This window comes from Typopeltis vanoorti, chromosome 2, assembly GCF_054136105.1.
Source record: "Typopeltis vanoorti isolate ZY-2024b chromosome 2, IOZ_Tvanoo_1.0, whole genome shotgun sequence".
NCBI lineage: Eukaryota > Metazoa > Arthropoda > Arachnida > Uropygi > Thelyphonidae > Typopeltis > Typopeltis vanoorti.
The window spans coordinates 84,723,885-84,741,031 of NC_143550.1; the positions used below are offsets into that span (position 1 = coordinate 84,723,885).

Below are 17,147 nucleotides of genomic sequence, written 5' to 3' on the forward strand. Positions count from 1 at the left end.
ATCCATACTTGAAGTAGAAAAAGCCATCAAAGGCTGGAAATGTGGAAAGGCAGCAGGAGTAGATGATATTCGACCAGAAATGCTGAAGTATGGTGGTATAAAAGCCTTACAGTGGCTGCACTACATAGTTCAGAAGGCCTGGACAGAGGAAAGAATTCCTGATGATTGGAATAGAGCTCTAATATTACCCATATATAAAAAGGGAAATAAAATTGAATGTGAGAATTACAGAGGTATTTCCCTACTGAGTGTTCACGGCAAGATCTATGCAAGTATACTTGAGAAACGGTTGCGACGAATTGTGGAAGAAAAGCTTGGTGAAGAACAAGCTGGATTCAGGCCAAATACAGGCTGTCAGGATCAGATCTTCACTTTACGACAAATACTTGAGAAAGCATGGTAATATAACAAAGATCTATATTTAAGTTTTGTCGATCTGGAAAAAGCATATGACACGGTGCCAAGAGAGAAGCTATTCAATACGTTACAGTTATATGGTATCAATTGGGCGGTATATCAAGCAATACTTAGTCTTTATTTGAGTTGTAAGTCAGCAGATAGAATTCAAGGAAGTACAAGAAGATGGTTTAATATTAAATCTGGTGTGAGACAGGGATGTACATTATCCCCTCTGTTATTCATTATCTATATGGATCACATTATGAAGGAAAGTGGTATTGAACATGATATCAGAATCGGAGATGTTAATGGCAGCTCTTTGCTTTATGCGGACGATGTCATACTTTTAAATAAATCCGCTACAAGTTTGCAAGATTCCCTGACTAAATTGAATAACTGCTGTAATAGATATAGTATGAAGGTCAGCATTAAAAAGACAAAGACAATGAAAATTGGTAGAATTGCTGAAAATGTCAACAGTGTTGTGAACAGAAAACCTGTGGAACAAGTAAAACATTTCAGCTACTTAGGCACGATTTTTACTGAAGATGGTAAATTAAATATGGAAATAGACAATAGAATTAACAAAGCTGGTATGGTAGGCAGTCGATTGAATAAATTCATATGGAATAAGAGAGAAATTAGTCTGAACACTAAATTAGCTATATACAAGACAGTGTTCAAACCAATTTTGAAAAATGTGGAATTCTGACCCAGCTCTCATAACTTACAGATATGAGAGCTGGGTCAGAAGTAAAACACTTCACCAAAGACTATAGATCACAGATATGAGAATCCTGAGAAAGATTAGAGGCATGAACAGATGGCATCAATGGCATTATCATATTAAAAACGAGGATATTAGCGAAAGAACTTGACATTGTCAGTATCCAGGAGTGCGTTAGCAGAGCTAATCTCAGGTGGTATGGTCACTTAAATAGAATGGGTGGGGAAAGATTAGCAAAATAAGTGTTCTCTGCCAGGTTGGCAGGAAAACGACTCAGAGGAAGATCAAGATATAGGTGGATTGATATGGCACAATGTGGCTTAGACGATAGAAATATAAGATCTGATAACGGAGTCTTGACGAGTAACAGACTGATTTGGAGAAAAATTGTAGATAGGAAGTTAGTAATGATGTAAATTTTTCATGTAGTACTATCATATCCTGTACACCCCTTGAGGGTACATGGCAGAAATTTGATGATGGTGATGAATGTCAAAGTATTTAAAAATAAAAAATAAAAAAATGCATAGTTGTGACTGCTGAACCAATCTGATGTCATTTTTTTTTTAAGTTCATATTAATGATATCCATTAAGGATAAATAAGTTTCATTGCATAGTCTAATGAACAGGATGTGAGGTCAAGCATTAGCATGATGAAATATTATGTCTGATGATTATGAGTTCATTTGATGTTCTTCTGATATATTCTTTGTATATAAAATTTTGTTTCCTTTTTTTCAGTCTCACAATATTTATGCTTGTTGACAGTCTCAGAGGAATTTTAAAATCTCTCAAGTTTACTCGAGAGAGAGATCACAAATAAAATTTAAAAAAGGCTTATTTTATTTCATATTATTTATTTGTTTATGATTTTATTTTACAAGAAAGGGGGGGGGGGCACAAAAGTTCTGATAAACATCTGGAACAAAAATGATATTAAAGCAACTGATATAACCACAAGAAAAAACATGCTAGTAGCAGAGCTATGAAGGTAATTTATGTTCTTATATTCCTATATACTCGTAGGTGTTTATCAGAAATTTCCAGACCTCCCCCATATGATTGTTTTCGGGAGTGATACTAAGATTTCTTCAAGGTTATACATCTGAGTTGCATCTCCAGTGATGTAAAATATGAGTCTGGTGGTCTTCAAAAAAGTGAGGTGGATACTGCCATTATTTCTCTAAAAGATATGAACAAATCTTGAGTCCTGAATTTTTCATCTAAGTACCATGGGGTGGGCTAACTTTCATTTTGTAATATATATTTTTAATGAAATAAAGAGCCAAAAGGCTTCACTTTGGCGATGTTAAAATTATTTAAATTAAGCGGATATTTAATCTCACATTATTAGTTGGTCTACCTACTCACTGATGAGACCTCAATAAAGGTTGAAACCTGTCTGGGTAGTGACCTATCTTCCTTAATGTAAAACAACATACATCTCCTAGGGCAGTGTTTCTCAAACTTCAGATATCCACGTACCCCTTCTTAAATTTTCATTATTACCGAGTACCCTTAATTAACTAATTAAAATTAACAAATTCATTTAAAATATTAATTAAAATTAAATATCTATTTTATTTGAATTTATATGTTCATGTAAACAAAAAATATGAATTATTTTTTCAGACAACACACTCATCAATTTCATTTGATCCAGATGCAATATCAACGTTTTCTTGTTGCTGACAGCTACTTGTATTTGCTCTTTTGGGGATTTTATAAATCCAATCTTTAACCAATGATCCATACGTAAGAATTTGAAAGCTAAAAAATACTGTATTTACTTGAATATAACTAACTTTTTTCCCAAAATGAAAACTAAAAAATTGTGCTGCGCGATACGTGCAGGAATTTTTAGAAACTAAAGTTTTCAGAAAAAAACTGAAAATGGCGCGACTTACCAAGAACTTACTACTCGCTATCACTACTTTTGACATCGAGAACAGTTTCTTTGTATGCATCGTCAAAGTCATCTACCCAAATAGCGTCATCTTCTTTCCCATTATTTCAAGCAAAAAATTACCAGTAATTTAGAAGACTTGAGATACGTAGAGCAGCGAAGAACTGCATATGATTGGTGCGGTATTAACAAAAGATCGTGCGAACCAAAGACAAATTAGCATTTCAACAGTTGAGATGAAATGCTAATTCCCTTCAACCAAATTTCATATCTGAAACACATTCACTATATATTTCTTAGTTTTATTAACGACGGGGATGGTGTCAAGCAAAACCATATGTTCCACCTACAACATGTTTTTTTTATACATAGTTTCTTTTCCTTCTCATTCATTCCTGCTACTGCAGTACTGTGGAACAGTCTTTCCCCTGACATATTTCCCAAGGAATTCAATATGCAGGCGTTTAAATCAAATGTAAACAAGTTTCTCCTTTCACAACCCATCACCCATATGCAGTACTAACGTACTATAGGTTGACCAGCCAACCTCTTGTATATGGCCCAACATAAAAAAAAAAAATTTTTTTTAAATAAAATAAAATATGGTTTTGCTTGGTCTATACAGCAGTTTCTGTTGGAGAGGGAATGTGATTCATTAGTTAGTGCCGTTTTATCCCGGTTGTCTCTAATTGCACTGTTTGTTGAAAAATATAATGACTCCTTTAATTATGCATAGCCGAAAATTGCCACGTACCCCATAACGACATTTCGTGTATCCCCTGAGGGTATGCGTACCACACTTTGAGAAACATTGTCCTAGGGGATGAGTTTTACATTAGGGCAAATACTAAGAATAGCGATCTTAGCTTTATCCACCTTTGCAATGAGTTGCCCGGTATTGTACCACTTAGGTGTTTGCTCAAGCTTGGACTCACTGAACTTTTATAGTTTGCTATATTTGGCATGAAACTCTTTGATTTCTATGTTAGAGTTTTCTTATTTGGCTTTGAAATAATGCAGGATTAAATATCCCCTTAATTTAAATAAATATATTTTTATATTATCTAGAAACCCTACCCTGCTATTGAGACCAAAAATGGAACTTTTACAAGCTGTTTAAGACTTTCAATAAGCAAGGCAGTGGTCTCGTACCAGACACTGAAATTAACACTCACCTAAGGACATTCACAAATATACATGCCATAGCAAAATTCAAACCTGCAGCCTGATGGTAAGAGAACAGTTATGCTATCCAGTGAGTCAACCAGACTGGCCATACTTTATAATGTGCAGTTGAAATAGACATAAAAAAAAAAAACATTAAGAAAAATATCAAAATGTAATATCACTTTTACAGACAAGAAGGTTAAAGAGAAACATGAGGAAGAATAAGCTGGATTGAGGCCAAATAGGTCTTATGAAAACATTTTTTTTTACATTAAGACAAACAGATCTTCTTTTAAGTTATGTCAATCTGGATATATGATATGATGACAAGAGAAAATCAGTTCAGTACAATTTTATGGTGTAAATAAGACACTGTAAGAAGAAATATATATCATATTTCTTTATAATACAAGTGGATCTTCATTAGAAGACCCAAATGTTAGATATGACCATACTGGAGTTCTGACAAATAACAGATTAATTCAAAAGAAACCTCTTGTTAACAGAAAGCCAGTAATAATATACGCTTAATCATGTAGTACTATCCTGGGAACATGAAAAACATCAATTACACTTTCAGTGAAGAATCTATAGAACAAATAAAACATTTCAGTTATATAAAAAAATTTTTTGTGATGATGGCAAATTACAACAAGAAACAAATAACAGAATAGGCAAAAATGGTATGTTGAAAATCCAGCTGAATAAATTTATATGGTATTATTATTATTATTCAGGCTTCCATGGAGTCAAAACACTCTCGTGGGAGGTCCTTCCTAAGAACATAAAGTCTGTCAAGACTCATCGAGGGGAGATCCCCCCCCCTAAGAAACACAAAGTCTATCATACCACTCCTTAACCTCATTGACCATTCTCGCTCTCACCACTCCATCTGGCAATGCATTCCACGGTTCAACCACCCTCCATGCAAAGAAACCACTCCTCACCCTCTTGCTCACAGCTTCCTTTCGTAACTTCCAGGGATGGCCTCTTGTCATCACTCCTTCCTATGAAACACAAAGTCTATCATACCACTCCTTAAACTCATTGACCATTCTCGCTCTCACCACTCCATCTGGCAATGCATTCCACGGTTCAACCACCCTCCATGCAAAGAAACCACTCCTCACCCTCTTGCTCACAGCTTCCTTCCGTAACTTCCAGGGATGGCCTCTTGTCATCACTCCTTCTCGCTATTCAACCAAGTGAAAGACCTCCCCAGTGTCAACCCTGTAACCACCTCTCAACAGTTTAAAAGTCTCAATCATATCCCTTCTCCTTCTATCCACCAAACTCTGCAGTCCACATTCCCTCAGCCGATCCTCATAACCAAAATTGTACAGTCAAACATCTTTGTCATCCGTCTTTGTACCCTTTCACAGTTAATTTATCTCCTTCAAATCCTGGGGACCAAATCTGAGAACAATAGTGTAAGTGTGGTCTGATCAGAGACTTATACAACGGAATGATAACCCTTTTATCTCTGCAGGTCAGTGTCCTTCTCATAATTGCAGCAATCCTCTGTGTTACCTTCACCACCTTTGCAATATGCACGCTAAATTTCAGGTGTCTATCAGTCACCAACCCCAGATCTCGTCTCCCCTACTTCCTCCAGTATAACTCATCCCATAGAGTATGCAGCATCCCATCGATGTTTCCCAAACCTCAAGACCTTACATTTTGCTGCATTAAACTGACACCCCCAATCATTTGCCTATCTATCTAGTTTATTCAAATCCTCTTGCAGGGCTACCACATCTGCACTATTATTATTAATCCTTCCCAGCTTTGCATCATCCGCAAACAACTGAATATCCCCTTGCAATGTCATTGATATAAAGGTTAAACAATATACGTCCTAGTACTGAGTCCTGTGGGACCCCACTTGTAACCCTCTGCCTCCTTGAAACTGCTCCACCTAACACAACTCTCTGATACCTATCAGACAGCCAATCCTGAATCCAGTTGACCAATCTGACATTCAGACCCATGTGCTGCAACTTAAAAATCAGCTTATCATGTGGCACCCTGTCAAATGCCTTCGCTAAGTCTAAGAAAATTGCAGTATATGCCTTTCCCTCATCTAATGTTCTTGTAACTTTATTATAAAAGGCTAGCATATTGCTAAAACAAGAGCACCCTTTCACAAATCCATGTTGACTCTCACAGGTAACATTACCCTCATCTGCCCAATGCTGTATATGGTCCCTCACTACTTTCTCCAAGATCTTAACTACTGATGACACACAAACTGACCTATAATTACACTTCCAGTCTGTTACCGCCCTTATGCAATGGCACTATCTTACCTTCCTTCCATTCCCTGGGCATCTTTACCGAAGCCAGACTTTCATTGAAAAGCCAGGTTAAAGGCACTATCAGTTCCCTGCCACATTCTCTCAAAACTCGTGGTGAAATACCATCCAGTCCCAAAGCTTTACTGACATCCAGAGTACTCAGTATCTGAAACACACACTCCTCATGTACCTCTAAACCTCGAACCTGCCCTATCCCTCTAGCATTAAAACTGACTCCTCTAGGATGAAATACTCCAATAAAGTGACAATTCCACTATGTCCTCTGCATCAGTCACTCTATTCCCATTTTTATCCCACAATATCATTCTTCCACAGTCATTTCTCCTCCTACTGGCCACATAGCTAAAAAATTCCCTAGGATTTTCTTTGGATCTTAGGGCCAATCTCCTCTCATATTCCAGTTTCACCTTCCTTATCACACTAGTCACTCTTCTGGCCTGTGTCTTATATTCTTCATGCATCTTCTCTTCACCTGTCTCCTTATATCTCTTCCATAGCCCCTTTTTTGCATGCAATTCCTGTTTAATTTGTTTGTCATCCACTTTACTCCAAATTGTGTCCTCTTCTTCACTTTGGTATACAACTTACCATTGCTGCTAACAAATATTCTTTCACAATTTCCCATGCACTAATGATATCCCGGCCTTCCAATTCCTCCCTCCATGAAACTTCCTGAAGTTGACGTCTAAGACTATTATAATCACCTGCTTTATAACTCCACATAAGTTCCTGTCTCTTTGATACTCCTACATGTCTATTCATTTTCCAAGTCAAAACCATATGGTCACTCTCCAACTGGTGGGAGAGATGTCATCTCAGTTATTATCAACTCTTCTGATGCTATAACCAAATCCAAAACACTTGAACCTCTTGTTCCCTTTGTTACATGTTGCCTAAGACATTTGTCCCTCAAGAATTCTAAAAATTCCACTCCCCTACTGCTACATGCATCTTCCTCTTCCAATTTATACTGCTGTAGTTAAAATCTCCCATAACAATCATTCTTCTTGCACTTGCCAAACTTAACTGTCTAAACATCTCCTGGTCCCCATCCTCTGTGCTCCTAGGTCTGTAGCAACACTCCACTAAATATCCTGTCTTGCCTACCTCTACTTCACACCACATGCTCTCAAAATCATTTGTCTCACTTCCTTTCAAAAGCTTCTACTCTTAGAGGACATAGGTCGTTACTTATCATAAGCAGTACCTCACCACCACGCTTTCTCCTCCTATCCTGCCGAAAAATGCTGTACCCAGCGACTTCTATTCCTGTTATTATATCTTTTTCTGTCAAGCACGTCTCAGTGATCCCAATAATTTTTGGCCAGACTGATGCTATCTGCACCACCAATTCCTCTCCCTTATTCCGGATACTCCTGGCATTAGTATAAAGCATAAAAATGCCATTGTTTCTATACCCAGCATTATCCCCTCTAGACTCCACTGGGCCTCAGTGTTACCTGATGTCGTCTCCCTTCTCCCAAGTACCCATTCCCACAAGAGGCCACCCCTGCTATCATCCTCCCTGGGACATGCTGACTCGTTCAGAACAGGAATCTCTCCAGATACCTACGTCCTTCCTCATTCAAATGTAAGCGGTCCCTTGCATACAATTCCTCTCTTTCCTCAAACGCACTCCAAGCATCCATATATACCAGTCCTCTCTTGTCACACATTCTAGCTATTATGTCATTCAATATTACTGATCTTCTGCTCAGTTCGTCATTATCATACCTAGGCAACACGCACACTATTTATCCTCTCTCTGTCTTCTTCCGTACAGCCTCAAGCAAAAATCTCATATCTCTCGCTGCCCGACTTACATTACAACTCAAGTCATTTGTTCCTACCATCACAATCATCTCATCCACCCTTTCACCTCTCTTAATTGCCATAGCTACCCTTTCTATTGTCCCTCCTGGCAAACACTACTCACGCATCCTATCTTGAACACCACGGATCATTGAGTCCCCATACATTATCCCTCTTACCATTCCCTCTCTCCTATTGTTTCCATTCTCTCCTCTGTTTACATTCCCATAGGTCTCTCTCATTCCCTCTCCTCTAGCATTCCCGTACCTCTCTCTCCTCTTCTAGCACTCCCATACATCTCTCTCATTCCATTTCTCTACTGTTTCCATTCTCTCCTCTTCTAGCACTTCCATCTCTCCTACTGTTTCCATCCTCTCGTCTGCTAGCATTCCCATACCTCTCTCTCATTCCCTGTCTTCTACTGTTTCCTTTCTCTCCTCTTCTAACACTCCCAAAATTCTCTCTCCCCCCTACTCTGATTCGCCTTGCATTATCTCTTCCATTCTTCTAATCTTATCTTTCATACTTCTGCTCTCATTCACAAGACATTCCATCTCCTCTTTCAGCTCATCTATTTCCCTCTGCAGGTCAGTCACTCTTAATCTAAATTCTCTCTCCCAAACAAAACCATCTCCTAAACTTTCACTGTCACTCATGCCTTCAACACTATCAACTATTATTTTCTCATTCATATATATATATTTTTCATTCTCTCCTATCACACTACATGTCTTCCTACATTCATTCCCCGTTCCTGGAGCAACAAGGTCGGATATTGAACTCCGTTCTCTTTCACAAGCCACATATACAATTCCCGAGACGCATACATGCCGCAAGTACTGCATGTCACAAAGTCCCTTATGATATTGCTTATAATAGAGTTCTTAAATGGCGGAGGACTTGGCGATACGCCACTTGCGACTGCAGCTGAATCTGCCATCATTCCTTACTGCCAATGGTAGAAGAGAGGAACTGACCAAATACTAAACTGGCAGTACACAAAGCCATCTTCAAACCAATATAAACTTACAGATATAAGACCTGGGTTTCCCTAAACTCTCACCTAAACTATTATATCTATAAGATATAAGAGCTTAGGTGAGAGTTCAGGAGAAAATATTACCAGAGTGAACAGCTGGCATCATTGGTAGAAACGTTATAAAGATAATGGAAATGAACTTCACATTGTTAACATTCCAGAATGTGTGAGCAGAGCTAATCCATGGTATGGTCACCTTTGATGGCCATACCTTGGATTATTAATGAATGTTCTTAATTTTCAGTTACAGCCCTATGACTTTTCAAGACCAAGTCTAATGGCCTTTAATGCAATTTCTTCAGAGAGCAATCAGAACTAAGATTTTGCAACATGTTTTGACTGCCTACCTATTCTGTTCTTATAGCAAGTGTATACCCAACATCGGTTTGTCTTGAAAATGCCTTCAGGGAAAATGCACAGTGCAAATAGTATCTAAATACAAATAAAGTTGAGCTGTGGTGTTTAGAATTAGTGATGAGCTAACTACAGGTGGGGTCTCACCTGTAGTTATTTCTTATGAAATTTTGAAAATATCGATAAACTTAATAAAAATATTTTGTTAAAATTGTGGGGGAGGCAGTTTTTTTTTTTTTAGATGTAACTTAATCATGAAAACCGTATTAATAGGAAACATATCCTGAAATAATGAACAAAATGCAAACAGGATTTAACTTTATGTAACACTATGAACTTTACCCTTTGAATTTTACCTTCAGTGTTGTCTGCAGCTCAGCCAATTCCTGGCGTAAAGATGCAAGATCCCCATTTCTAAAAAAAATATATGTTTACAGTTATTTAGTGTACTGAATATTTGAACAATTTAAGTAATTTAGTACATTCAAAATATATATGAAGAACTGATCAAAATGAGCTTAACACACTTTCTGTATAGATTAAATATTCAACAAAACCTCTGCACAGTTACAAAACTCAGGATACAGATTTCAACTTATAAAAGAACATGTTATGACTACAAAAAAAGAAAATGAATGTCATGACATATTCTTATGGTATACTCCTCTAACCTGCCATTCTCCAAAAATGTTCTTATTCTCATGATTATTACATCTCTATAAAGGTTTATATGATACCCTTCGTAATTTTCCTGCAACTCCATTTTATGAATAATCTCTTTATAAAGGCTTATATGATACCCTTGCATTTTCCTGCAACTCCATTTTATGAATAATCTCTTTATAAAGGTTTATATGATACCCTTGCATTTTCCTGCAACTCCATTTTATGAATAATCTCTTTATAAAGGTTTATATGATACCCTTGCATTTTCCTGCAACTCCATTTTATGAATAATCTCCTCTGCATTAATCTGATAAAATGAACCCACCAAATTACTGCACTTGTCCATCAACTTACCAATTACTTTCTTTCAATATACAGCATCCAACAGTCTTATAAGAAACTTTTCTACCACTTATTCTCTGTGTGATTTGTGTGTATACTCTTACAATTCTTATATTCTGGCCCCAATAATGTTTCTGTGACAAAAAAAATACTGAAATCATTATCATCAGAATACAGCATGAAAGGCTGTTGCATAAGTTGAAGGACATGGGATTAGATATAAACTATTAGCAAGAAAAAGATAACTTTTTGATATCTGTCAGTCAGTTATCTTGTTCTTGCTAATAGTTTGGGGAAGGGTGAGTGTGTGTGTGAAATTTAAGCTGATAGGTTGTGCACCATACTTGGTCCACTGATATTCAATGATTACATTAATGACACTTGGAAGGATCTGAATGTGACCAATATTCCCTCCAATTTTTACTGGCTTGTGTATATGAAAAATATTTTATGCACAAGTTTCCAATATCAGACTCAATGTGTGCAGCACTGTGCTCATAACAGAGAAAGTCACAAGTCACAAATTCTTAATTTGACAGAAATATTGGCATTGCCTTTTCAACACATTTGTCCAGCCCTCCAAATTTAAACAAATCTTCCATTCTTTTTCCGCTTTAATTTGACAGTGATATTTTGAGGGTTTAACCCACTAAAACTTCTAATGTAATATTTCTCGATATTAATTGTGCCTTTTATTCATCTAACTATAAACTGTACAATTGCAAGCATTAAAATAATCTGCATAAATCCATGTCCATATACCAAAAATCCATTGCCATTTACATGAGTTCAAGTGACTGTACTGATTATTATTTGACACCTCCATCTACTGCCGACCACCACCACCACCAGTATTTCCACAGACAATTACAAACATCCATGCCCACAGAGGGATTCGAAGCCGCAGCCTTTTGGCTGGAGAGCAGATATGCTTTAGAAAGATAAACGAAGATGCAGGGCAGTTTATCTCTAGATTAGGAGTAACAAAAAGTAATTTGGGAATAAGTTTGATGGAAGAAGTAGTGAAAAAAAGATGGAAAGAGTATGCAGAGGATTTGTACAAGAATGATATTAATATTGAAGGAGAATTTGAAAGGAGAGAATTTATTGAGGAACCCATGATAATGAAAATTGAAATGATAACAGCAATGGAACAGCTGCCAAAAGAAAAAGCTCCTAAAGCTGATGGAGCATCAGTGTAATTATTGAGAGCTGCTGGGGATGAAGGGGGTGTAAGGTATGGGTAGTAGGGGTAGCACCTCTGCCTGATCAGCAGTCGCATCAAAATATTTGGTGGCTGGGTGGAATTGATCCCCACTGCTCATGCAACTCTCACTTATGGCTCCAAGTAGCTGGTAGAGTGCACCAGCAGCCACACCTTGGGACCTCGAATGGCATGCAAAATTAAGTGAGGGTATCAGCATTTTATGCCGTAGTGAAGGAGAGTGCCTTCTCCTTGTTGCATTTGAAGACCGGAATGGTTGTGTTAGCAGATGACCAAAATTTAATCTAACAATGATAATGAAGGCATGACAGCAAACTATGTGACATAGTCCAGGCATACTCCAAGACAAAACAGAGATGTGGCCAGTCACCGTGGAGACAGGAACCTCACCACGTAACTTTTCGTAGTAAACCATGAAACAGAGAACCATGTCGAATTTAAGCAATAGAGACAAGGTTGGACCTTCTGCAATTTTGTCTCTCATAAACATTACGGGGAAGAAGAGAAAGAAACTCTGTAACGTAAGACGGATGCTATGAAATTAGCATATGACGAAGATACCTTAAACCCTCCAGGGAGGGTATCTGATTTTGTTGGTGTTAGGAATCAAAACGTATGAAGGCAGTGTCTTGAACAGAAGAAGACACTAACTTTTTTGAAAGCTGAAGAAGGTATAAATGTGGTATCTTTATGCCAGGAAAAGCTAAATGTCTAAACCTGCCTAAGAAGAGAAGATAATCTGATTTTGAATGAATATTGTCAAAAGTAAAAGGAAGTGGGATCTTACAATAAGAAATTAGTCAAGACTATGATTTGGTAGCATTGATTTCTACTAGATTATCCTAAATGTGCGTGTTATCACCTTACATTACTGGAGATCTGAAATAGCTTTGAAAAAACAAACAAACAAAAAAAAAAACACTCTGTTTGGACTTTGGAGCAGAGGAACCAAATCATCTCCAATAATCCATCTAGAGTACTAACTGTACAAAAAGATTTTTGCAGGTGGGATTCACATAAAATATTGCAAAAGGAAGAGAGCAGACCATAAAATGGGAGTTTAGTAAGGAGGTCCTATGCTACACTTGATGGCAGAGCAATGGCTTGTTTACACAGGCAGGTAAGATTTGCCAGAAAATCTTCTGCAGAATGAGTGGACTTCAGGCAGTGAAGATGGCTGATGATTTCCTCCATTGTTAAAAAGAGGAATTAATTGAGGACAGTGGGATAACAGTTTGGTGGCTGAACTCCATTTTTTGAGATGTTGGGTACAGGTTTACTCCAATGCTGTTGGCTAGATGCCAGATAAATATGAGCCTATACAGAAGCAGTATGGAAGGAATTTTGAAATTCTGAACACAGTTGGAGGGAAAGAGGGTCTAGGGAACCTATCCAAACTAATGAGGATTCTTCTCATCTGTTTTTGATGAAAGATTAAAGAAGGCAAACAATGAGTTGTTCATCTTACAGAGGAACATTATTTCATTGATATTTATAACAAGAATTGGAGAAGACTGATGCCAAGAGGTCACATGAAGATAAGGTCAGTTGACTTTATCTTCTAGGTCAGCGCTTCCCAAACTGCGGGACGCGGCTCCCTTGGGGGCCGTAGGTTTTGTTGAGGGGGGCTGTGAAATAATGAAAACAAATTTAAATAGTTTTAAGACTAAATAGATTTTTTTTATTTTAAAAGAAACGTATTTAACTTTTATTATTTATTATTTCTTTTTTGTTATTTTTTATACGTTAATGGAAAAATTCACACATTGGTGTTGGTTCACAAACTTTGCTTCCTGCATATTTCGGTGCTTAACGAATATTAGTAAATATTGCTTATTCATGTTTCATTTCAAAGCAGTGGTTAATTGTATTTACTTCAAATGCTCTCCAGGGAAGCTCCAAATCTTCCTGTCCCTTTCATCGCACGTTCGTAATCAGGGACAGTTGATACTGACTTTATATACATATCAAAACTCGTTTTATATTAGCACTGTCATCCGATCTAGTTTTCTGTTACCAATAAAAGTTTCGCATATACTTCACACATGAAAAAAAGCTTAAACAAGTTCATGTGGGGAGATAGTAACTCGCTTGCAGTGGCAAACAACACGCCCTCCCTAACAGCCACTATACTCCAGAGGCAATAAAAACAAGTACTTTTATTATGCCAGTGAATAAGGTATGAGGAGTCTGTGTAATATATTTCTCAACAAATAGTGCAATTAGAGACAACTGGGATAAAACCACACTAATTAATGAATCACATGTCCCCTCATACAGAAACTATGCTGTATAGACTGAAACAAAACCGTATGTTGCATGGGCAAACACAGCATCTAACTAAAACCTATTGTTATTAATTAGATGTGTGTGAGTTCATTGCACCTAAGGCAGCAATAAACAACCGAATGTGTTAAAATTCGTAAAAGTGTTAAAACCAAGTGATATATATATATATATGATGAATGTTATGGCAGTTTCACATATGGAATTTGGTTGAAGAGAGTTAGCATTTGAACTCAACTGTCAGCTATGCTTTTATCTTTCGGATGCGTGATCTTTTGTTAATACAGCACCAATCATATGCACATTTTAATAACCTGCCTTTGCTGTCTGTTTCGCGTTAGGCTTAATTACTGTAAAGGGAGAAAAGTCACAAAAGAGAAAACTGTTCCTGGTCTGGGGATTCCCTTATTCAGGTAATATTCACTAATTTCATGTTATCAGTCTGTGGTGTGCCAGTATCGGTAAGTGGTGACATTTGATCTATTCTACATTAAAAAATTTAACCCTGAGATGGATAAGTGGCTGATAAAAAATATAAAAAAATCCCGCAAACAATCAGAAGAAGCAGAAACAGACTCAAAAAAAAAGGACAGTATTTTATATTTTACCAGACAGCCCGCATCGTCTTCAGAACCAAACGGTAAGAGACAAAAAATATAACATATGCATTTGATTTGTGCAATATTCGCTGTGTATGTTTTGTATTGAATATAAATACAATAAATATTATAATAATATGTCTCTCTATTACGATTTTTTTCCGAGGGGGGGTGGCCCGTGAAATATTTTAATTTTTTGCAAAGGGGGCCCTGACATCCAGAAGTTTGTGAAGCACTGTTCTAGGTGATATTCAAATACCATCTGAATGTGAGAAAAGTGGAAGAAATGTACCCAAAACCCTGGGGGGGGGGGGGGGAATAGGATTGGCTTAAAGTGCAGTTCAGGCAAGAGGTAAGTTTTCTACATTTGGATTTTTTGGTGTCTGAAAGAGTTTTTTTTTTTTTTTTAAATTAAAAATCACCTTCACACTCAGATCTTAGATCAGTTTTCTAGTGTGGAGAAGGCAAGAAAAGAGATTTTCATACCAGTGAAAATTATTTCAGTTGGAACAGATATTTAGATTAGGAGAGTGAAAACAGTGATCATATGATGGAAAAGAGGCATAAAAATCACAACAGTCACTGCAAACTAGTACCACTGTTGTGCCAAAGATTAAGAAGGTTGGGTGAAGGTCAATCTGTAGAAAAAGAAATGTGGACAAGAGGATGGAGTTTCCAAGAAGTTACCTGATTTCCAGTACATCTAGAAGGAGAGCTGGTTAAGAAAACAACGATGATGTTTGGTAAAAAATTAGGATCATGAATCGATCCTAGAAGATGATGAATCAATATAATGATATACTTTGGGAAAATAAATACTTCTTCCTCAATGCGCAACTTTTATTGTCTACTATTAAAGTGGAAATAGAGAATGAAATGGATATCAATAAAGGAATAGGCGCTTAAATGTTATCCTTCATAAGACAAAGCATGAAATTGAAAAACTGCAGAAGCAAGAGTTGAGTAGGGCTGAAAGACAGAAAGAAGCAGGTGATCCAAAAGAATAATAAAGACTAACTGAACAAATAAGAAAAACAAGTTAAGGAGAAAATTATATATGGAGTGATGATCAGGGAAGTACTTAATGAAAGTATGATGTTTCCCGGGAGTAAAAATTTACGATACTAGCCATGCCACCCAGATGTAAAAAGGTAAGATGAGGGAAATGATCATCCTGATTGGTACCAATGATTTGAAAGGAGAGAAGTATTCTATGAGGGAGGATGTAAAGGAGTTATTAGAAGAAGCAAAACTGAAGAGCAAGAAGGTGAAGATTGTAAGTCTCCTACCACACTATGATAGAGGCGAACTGAGGAGGAGGAAGGCATTGATAGCCCCCCCTCCTCCTCTTCAGTTAAGTGGAAAAGAGGGTAGCTGCTGGACAGATATCAAAAAGTGGTATATGGAGGAGCAGAGGAAAAAACAGGTGACTAGTGGTGTGCCACAAGATTCAGTGCTGGGACCATTGCTGTTTAATTTGTACATAAATGATATAGGAAATAACCTGAAAGAAAATATTCAGTTGTTTGCTGATGATGCAAAATTAGATAGAGTAATGGTTAATCAAGGCAATATGGAGAGCTTGCAGGACTATTTAAATAGGCTGTCAGTATGGGCAAAAGTTAATGGGTGTCAGTTTAATGTCGAGAAATGTAAAGTTATGCATTTTGGGATAAATAGATTAAAGCCATGTATCACATTGATGGCATTGTACTCCAGGAAATAGATCAACCTGGAAGTATGGTGGTAGGCAGAGAGTTAAAGTTTAGAGGACATATTGCTAAGGTTGCTCATAAAATTACTTGCTAGTGAAGAACACATTAAAATAGAGAGAAGGAAGTTGTAATTCCTCTTTATAAGGCATTGATATGCCCACATCTGGATTACTGTGCTCAATTCTGGTCCTCTGGGTTTCTTGGGGATGAGGAAGCAGCAGAGAGGATTTAGAGGCGAGTGACCATGATGGCGAGTGGTCTGGAATGTTCCCTATGAGGATAGAATGAAGGTGTGCGGATTGCAGAAGTTGGTTGATAGGAGAAAAAGAGGAGATATGATAGAAACATTTAAGTTGCTTAAAGGATTTTATAGGACAGAAGCAGGGTAAATGCTTCAGCAGTTGTTCTCTGGGTTTCTTGGGGATGAGGAAGCAGCAGAGAGGATTTAGAGGTGAGTGACCATGATGGCGAGTGGTCTGGAATGTTCCCTATGAGGATAGAATGAAGGTGTGCAGATTGCAGAAGTTGGTTGATAGGAGAAAAAGAGGAGATATGATAGAAACATTTAAGTTGCTTAAAGGATTTTATAGG

General features: G+C 37.3%; 1 protein-coding gene across 1 annotated transcript in view; it reads right to left on the reverse strand.

Annotated features, from left to right (window-relative positions):
- The window catches only part of LOC150109219 (uncharacterized), a 672,102-nt gene extending 661,616 nt beyond the window's left edge, over positions 1 to 10,486 (reverse strand). Inside the window, exons 1-2 of the mRNA XM_090401856.1 lie at positions 10,395 to 10,486; positions 10,080 to 10,137 (exon numbers count right to left, since the gene is read on the reverse strand). Of these exons, the coding sequence (XP_090257982.1) occupies positions 10,080 to 10,137; positions 10,395 to 10,486 (150 nt within the window). The remainder of the gene's footprint in view (positions 1 to 10,079; positions 10,138 to 10,394) is intronic.
- Between the last annotated feature and the right edge of the window lie 6,661 nt (positions 10,487 to 17,147).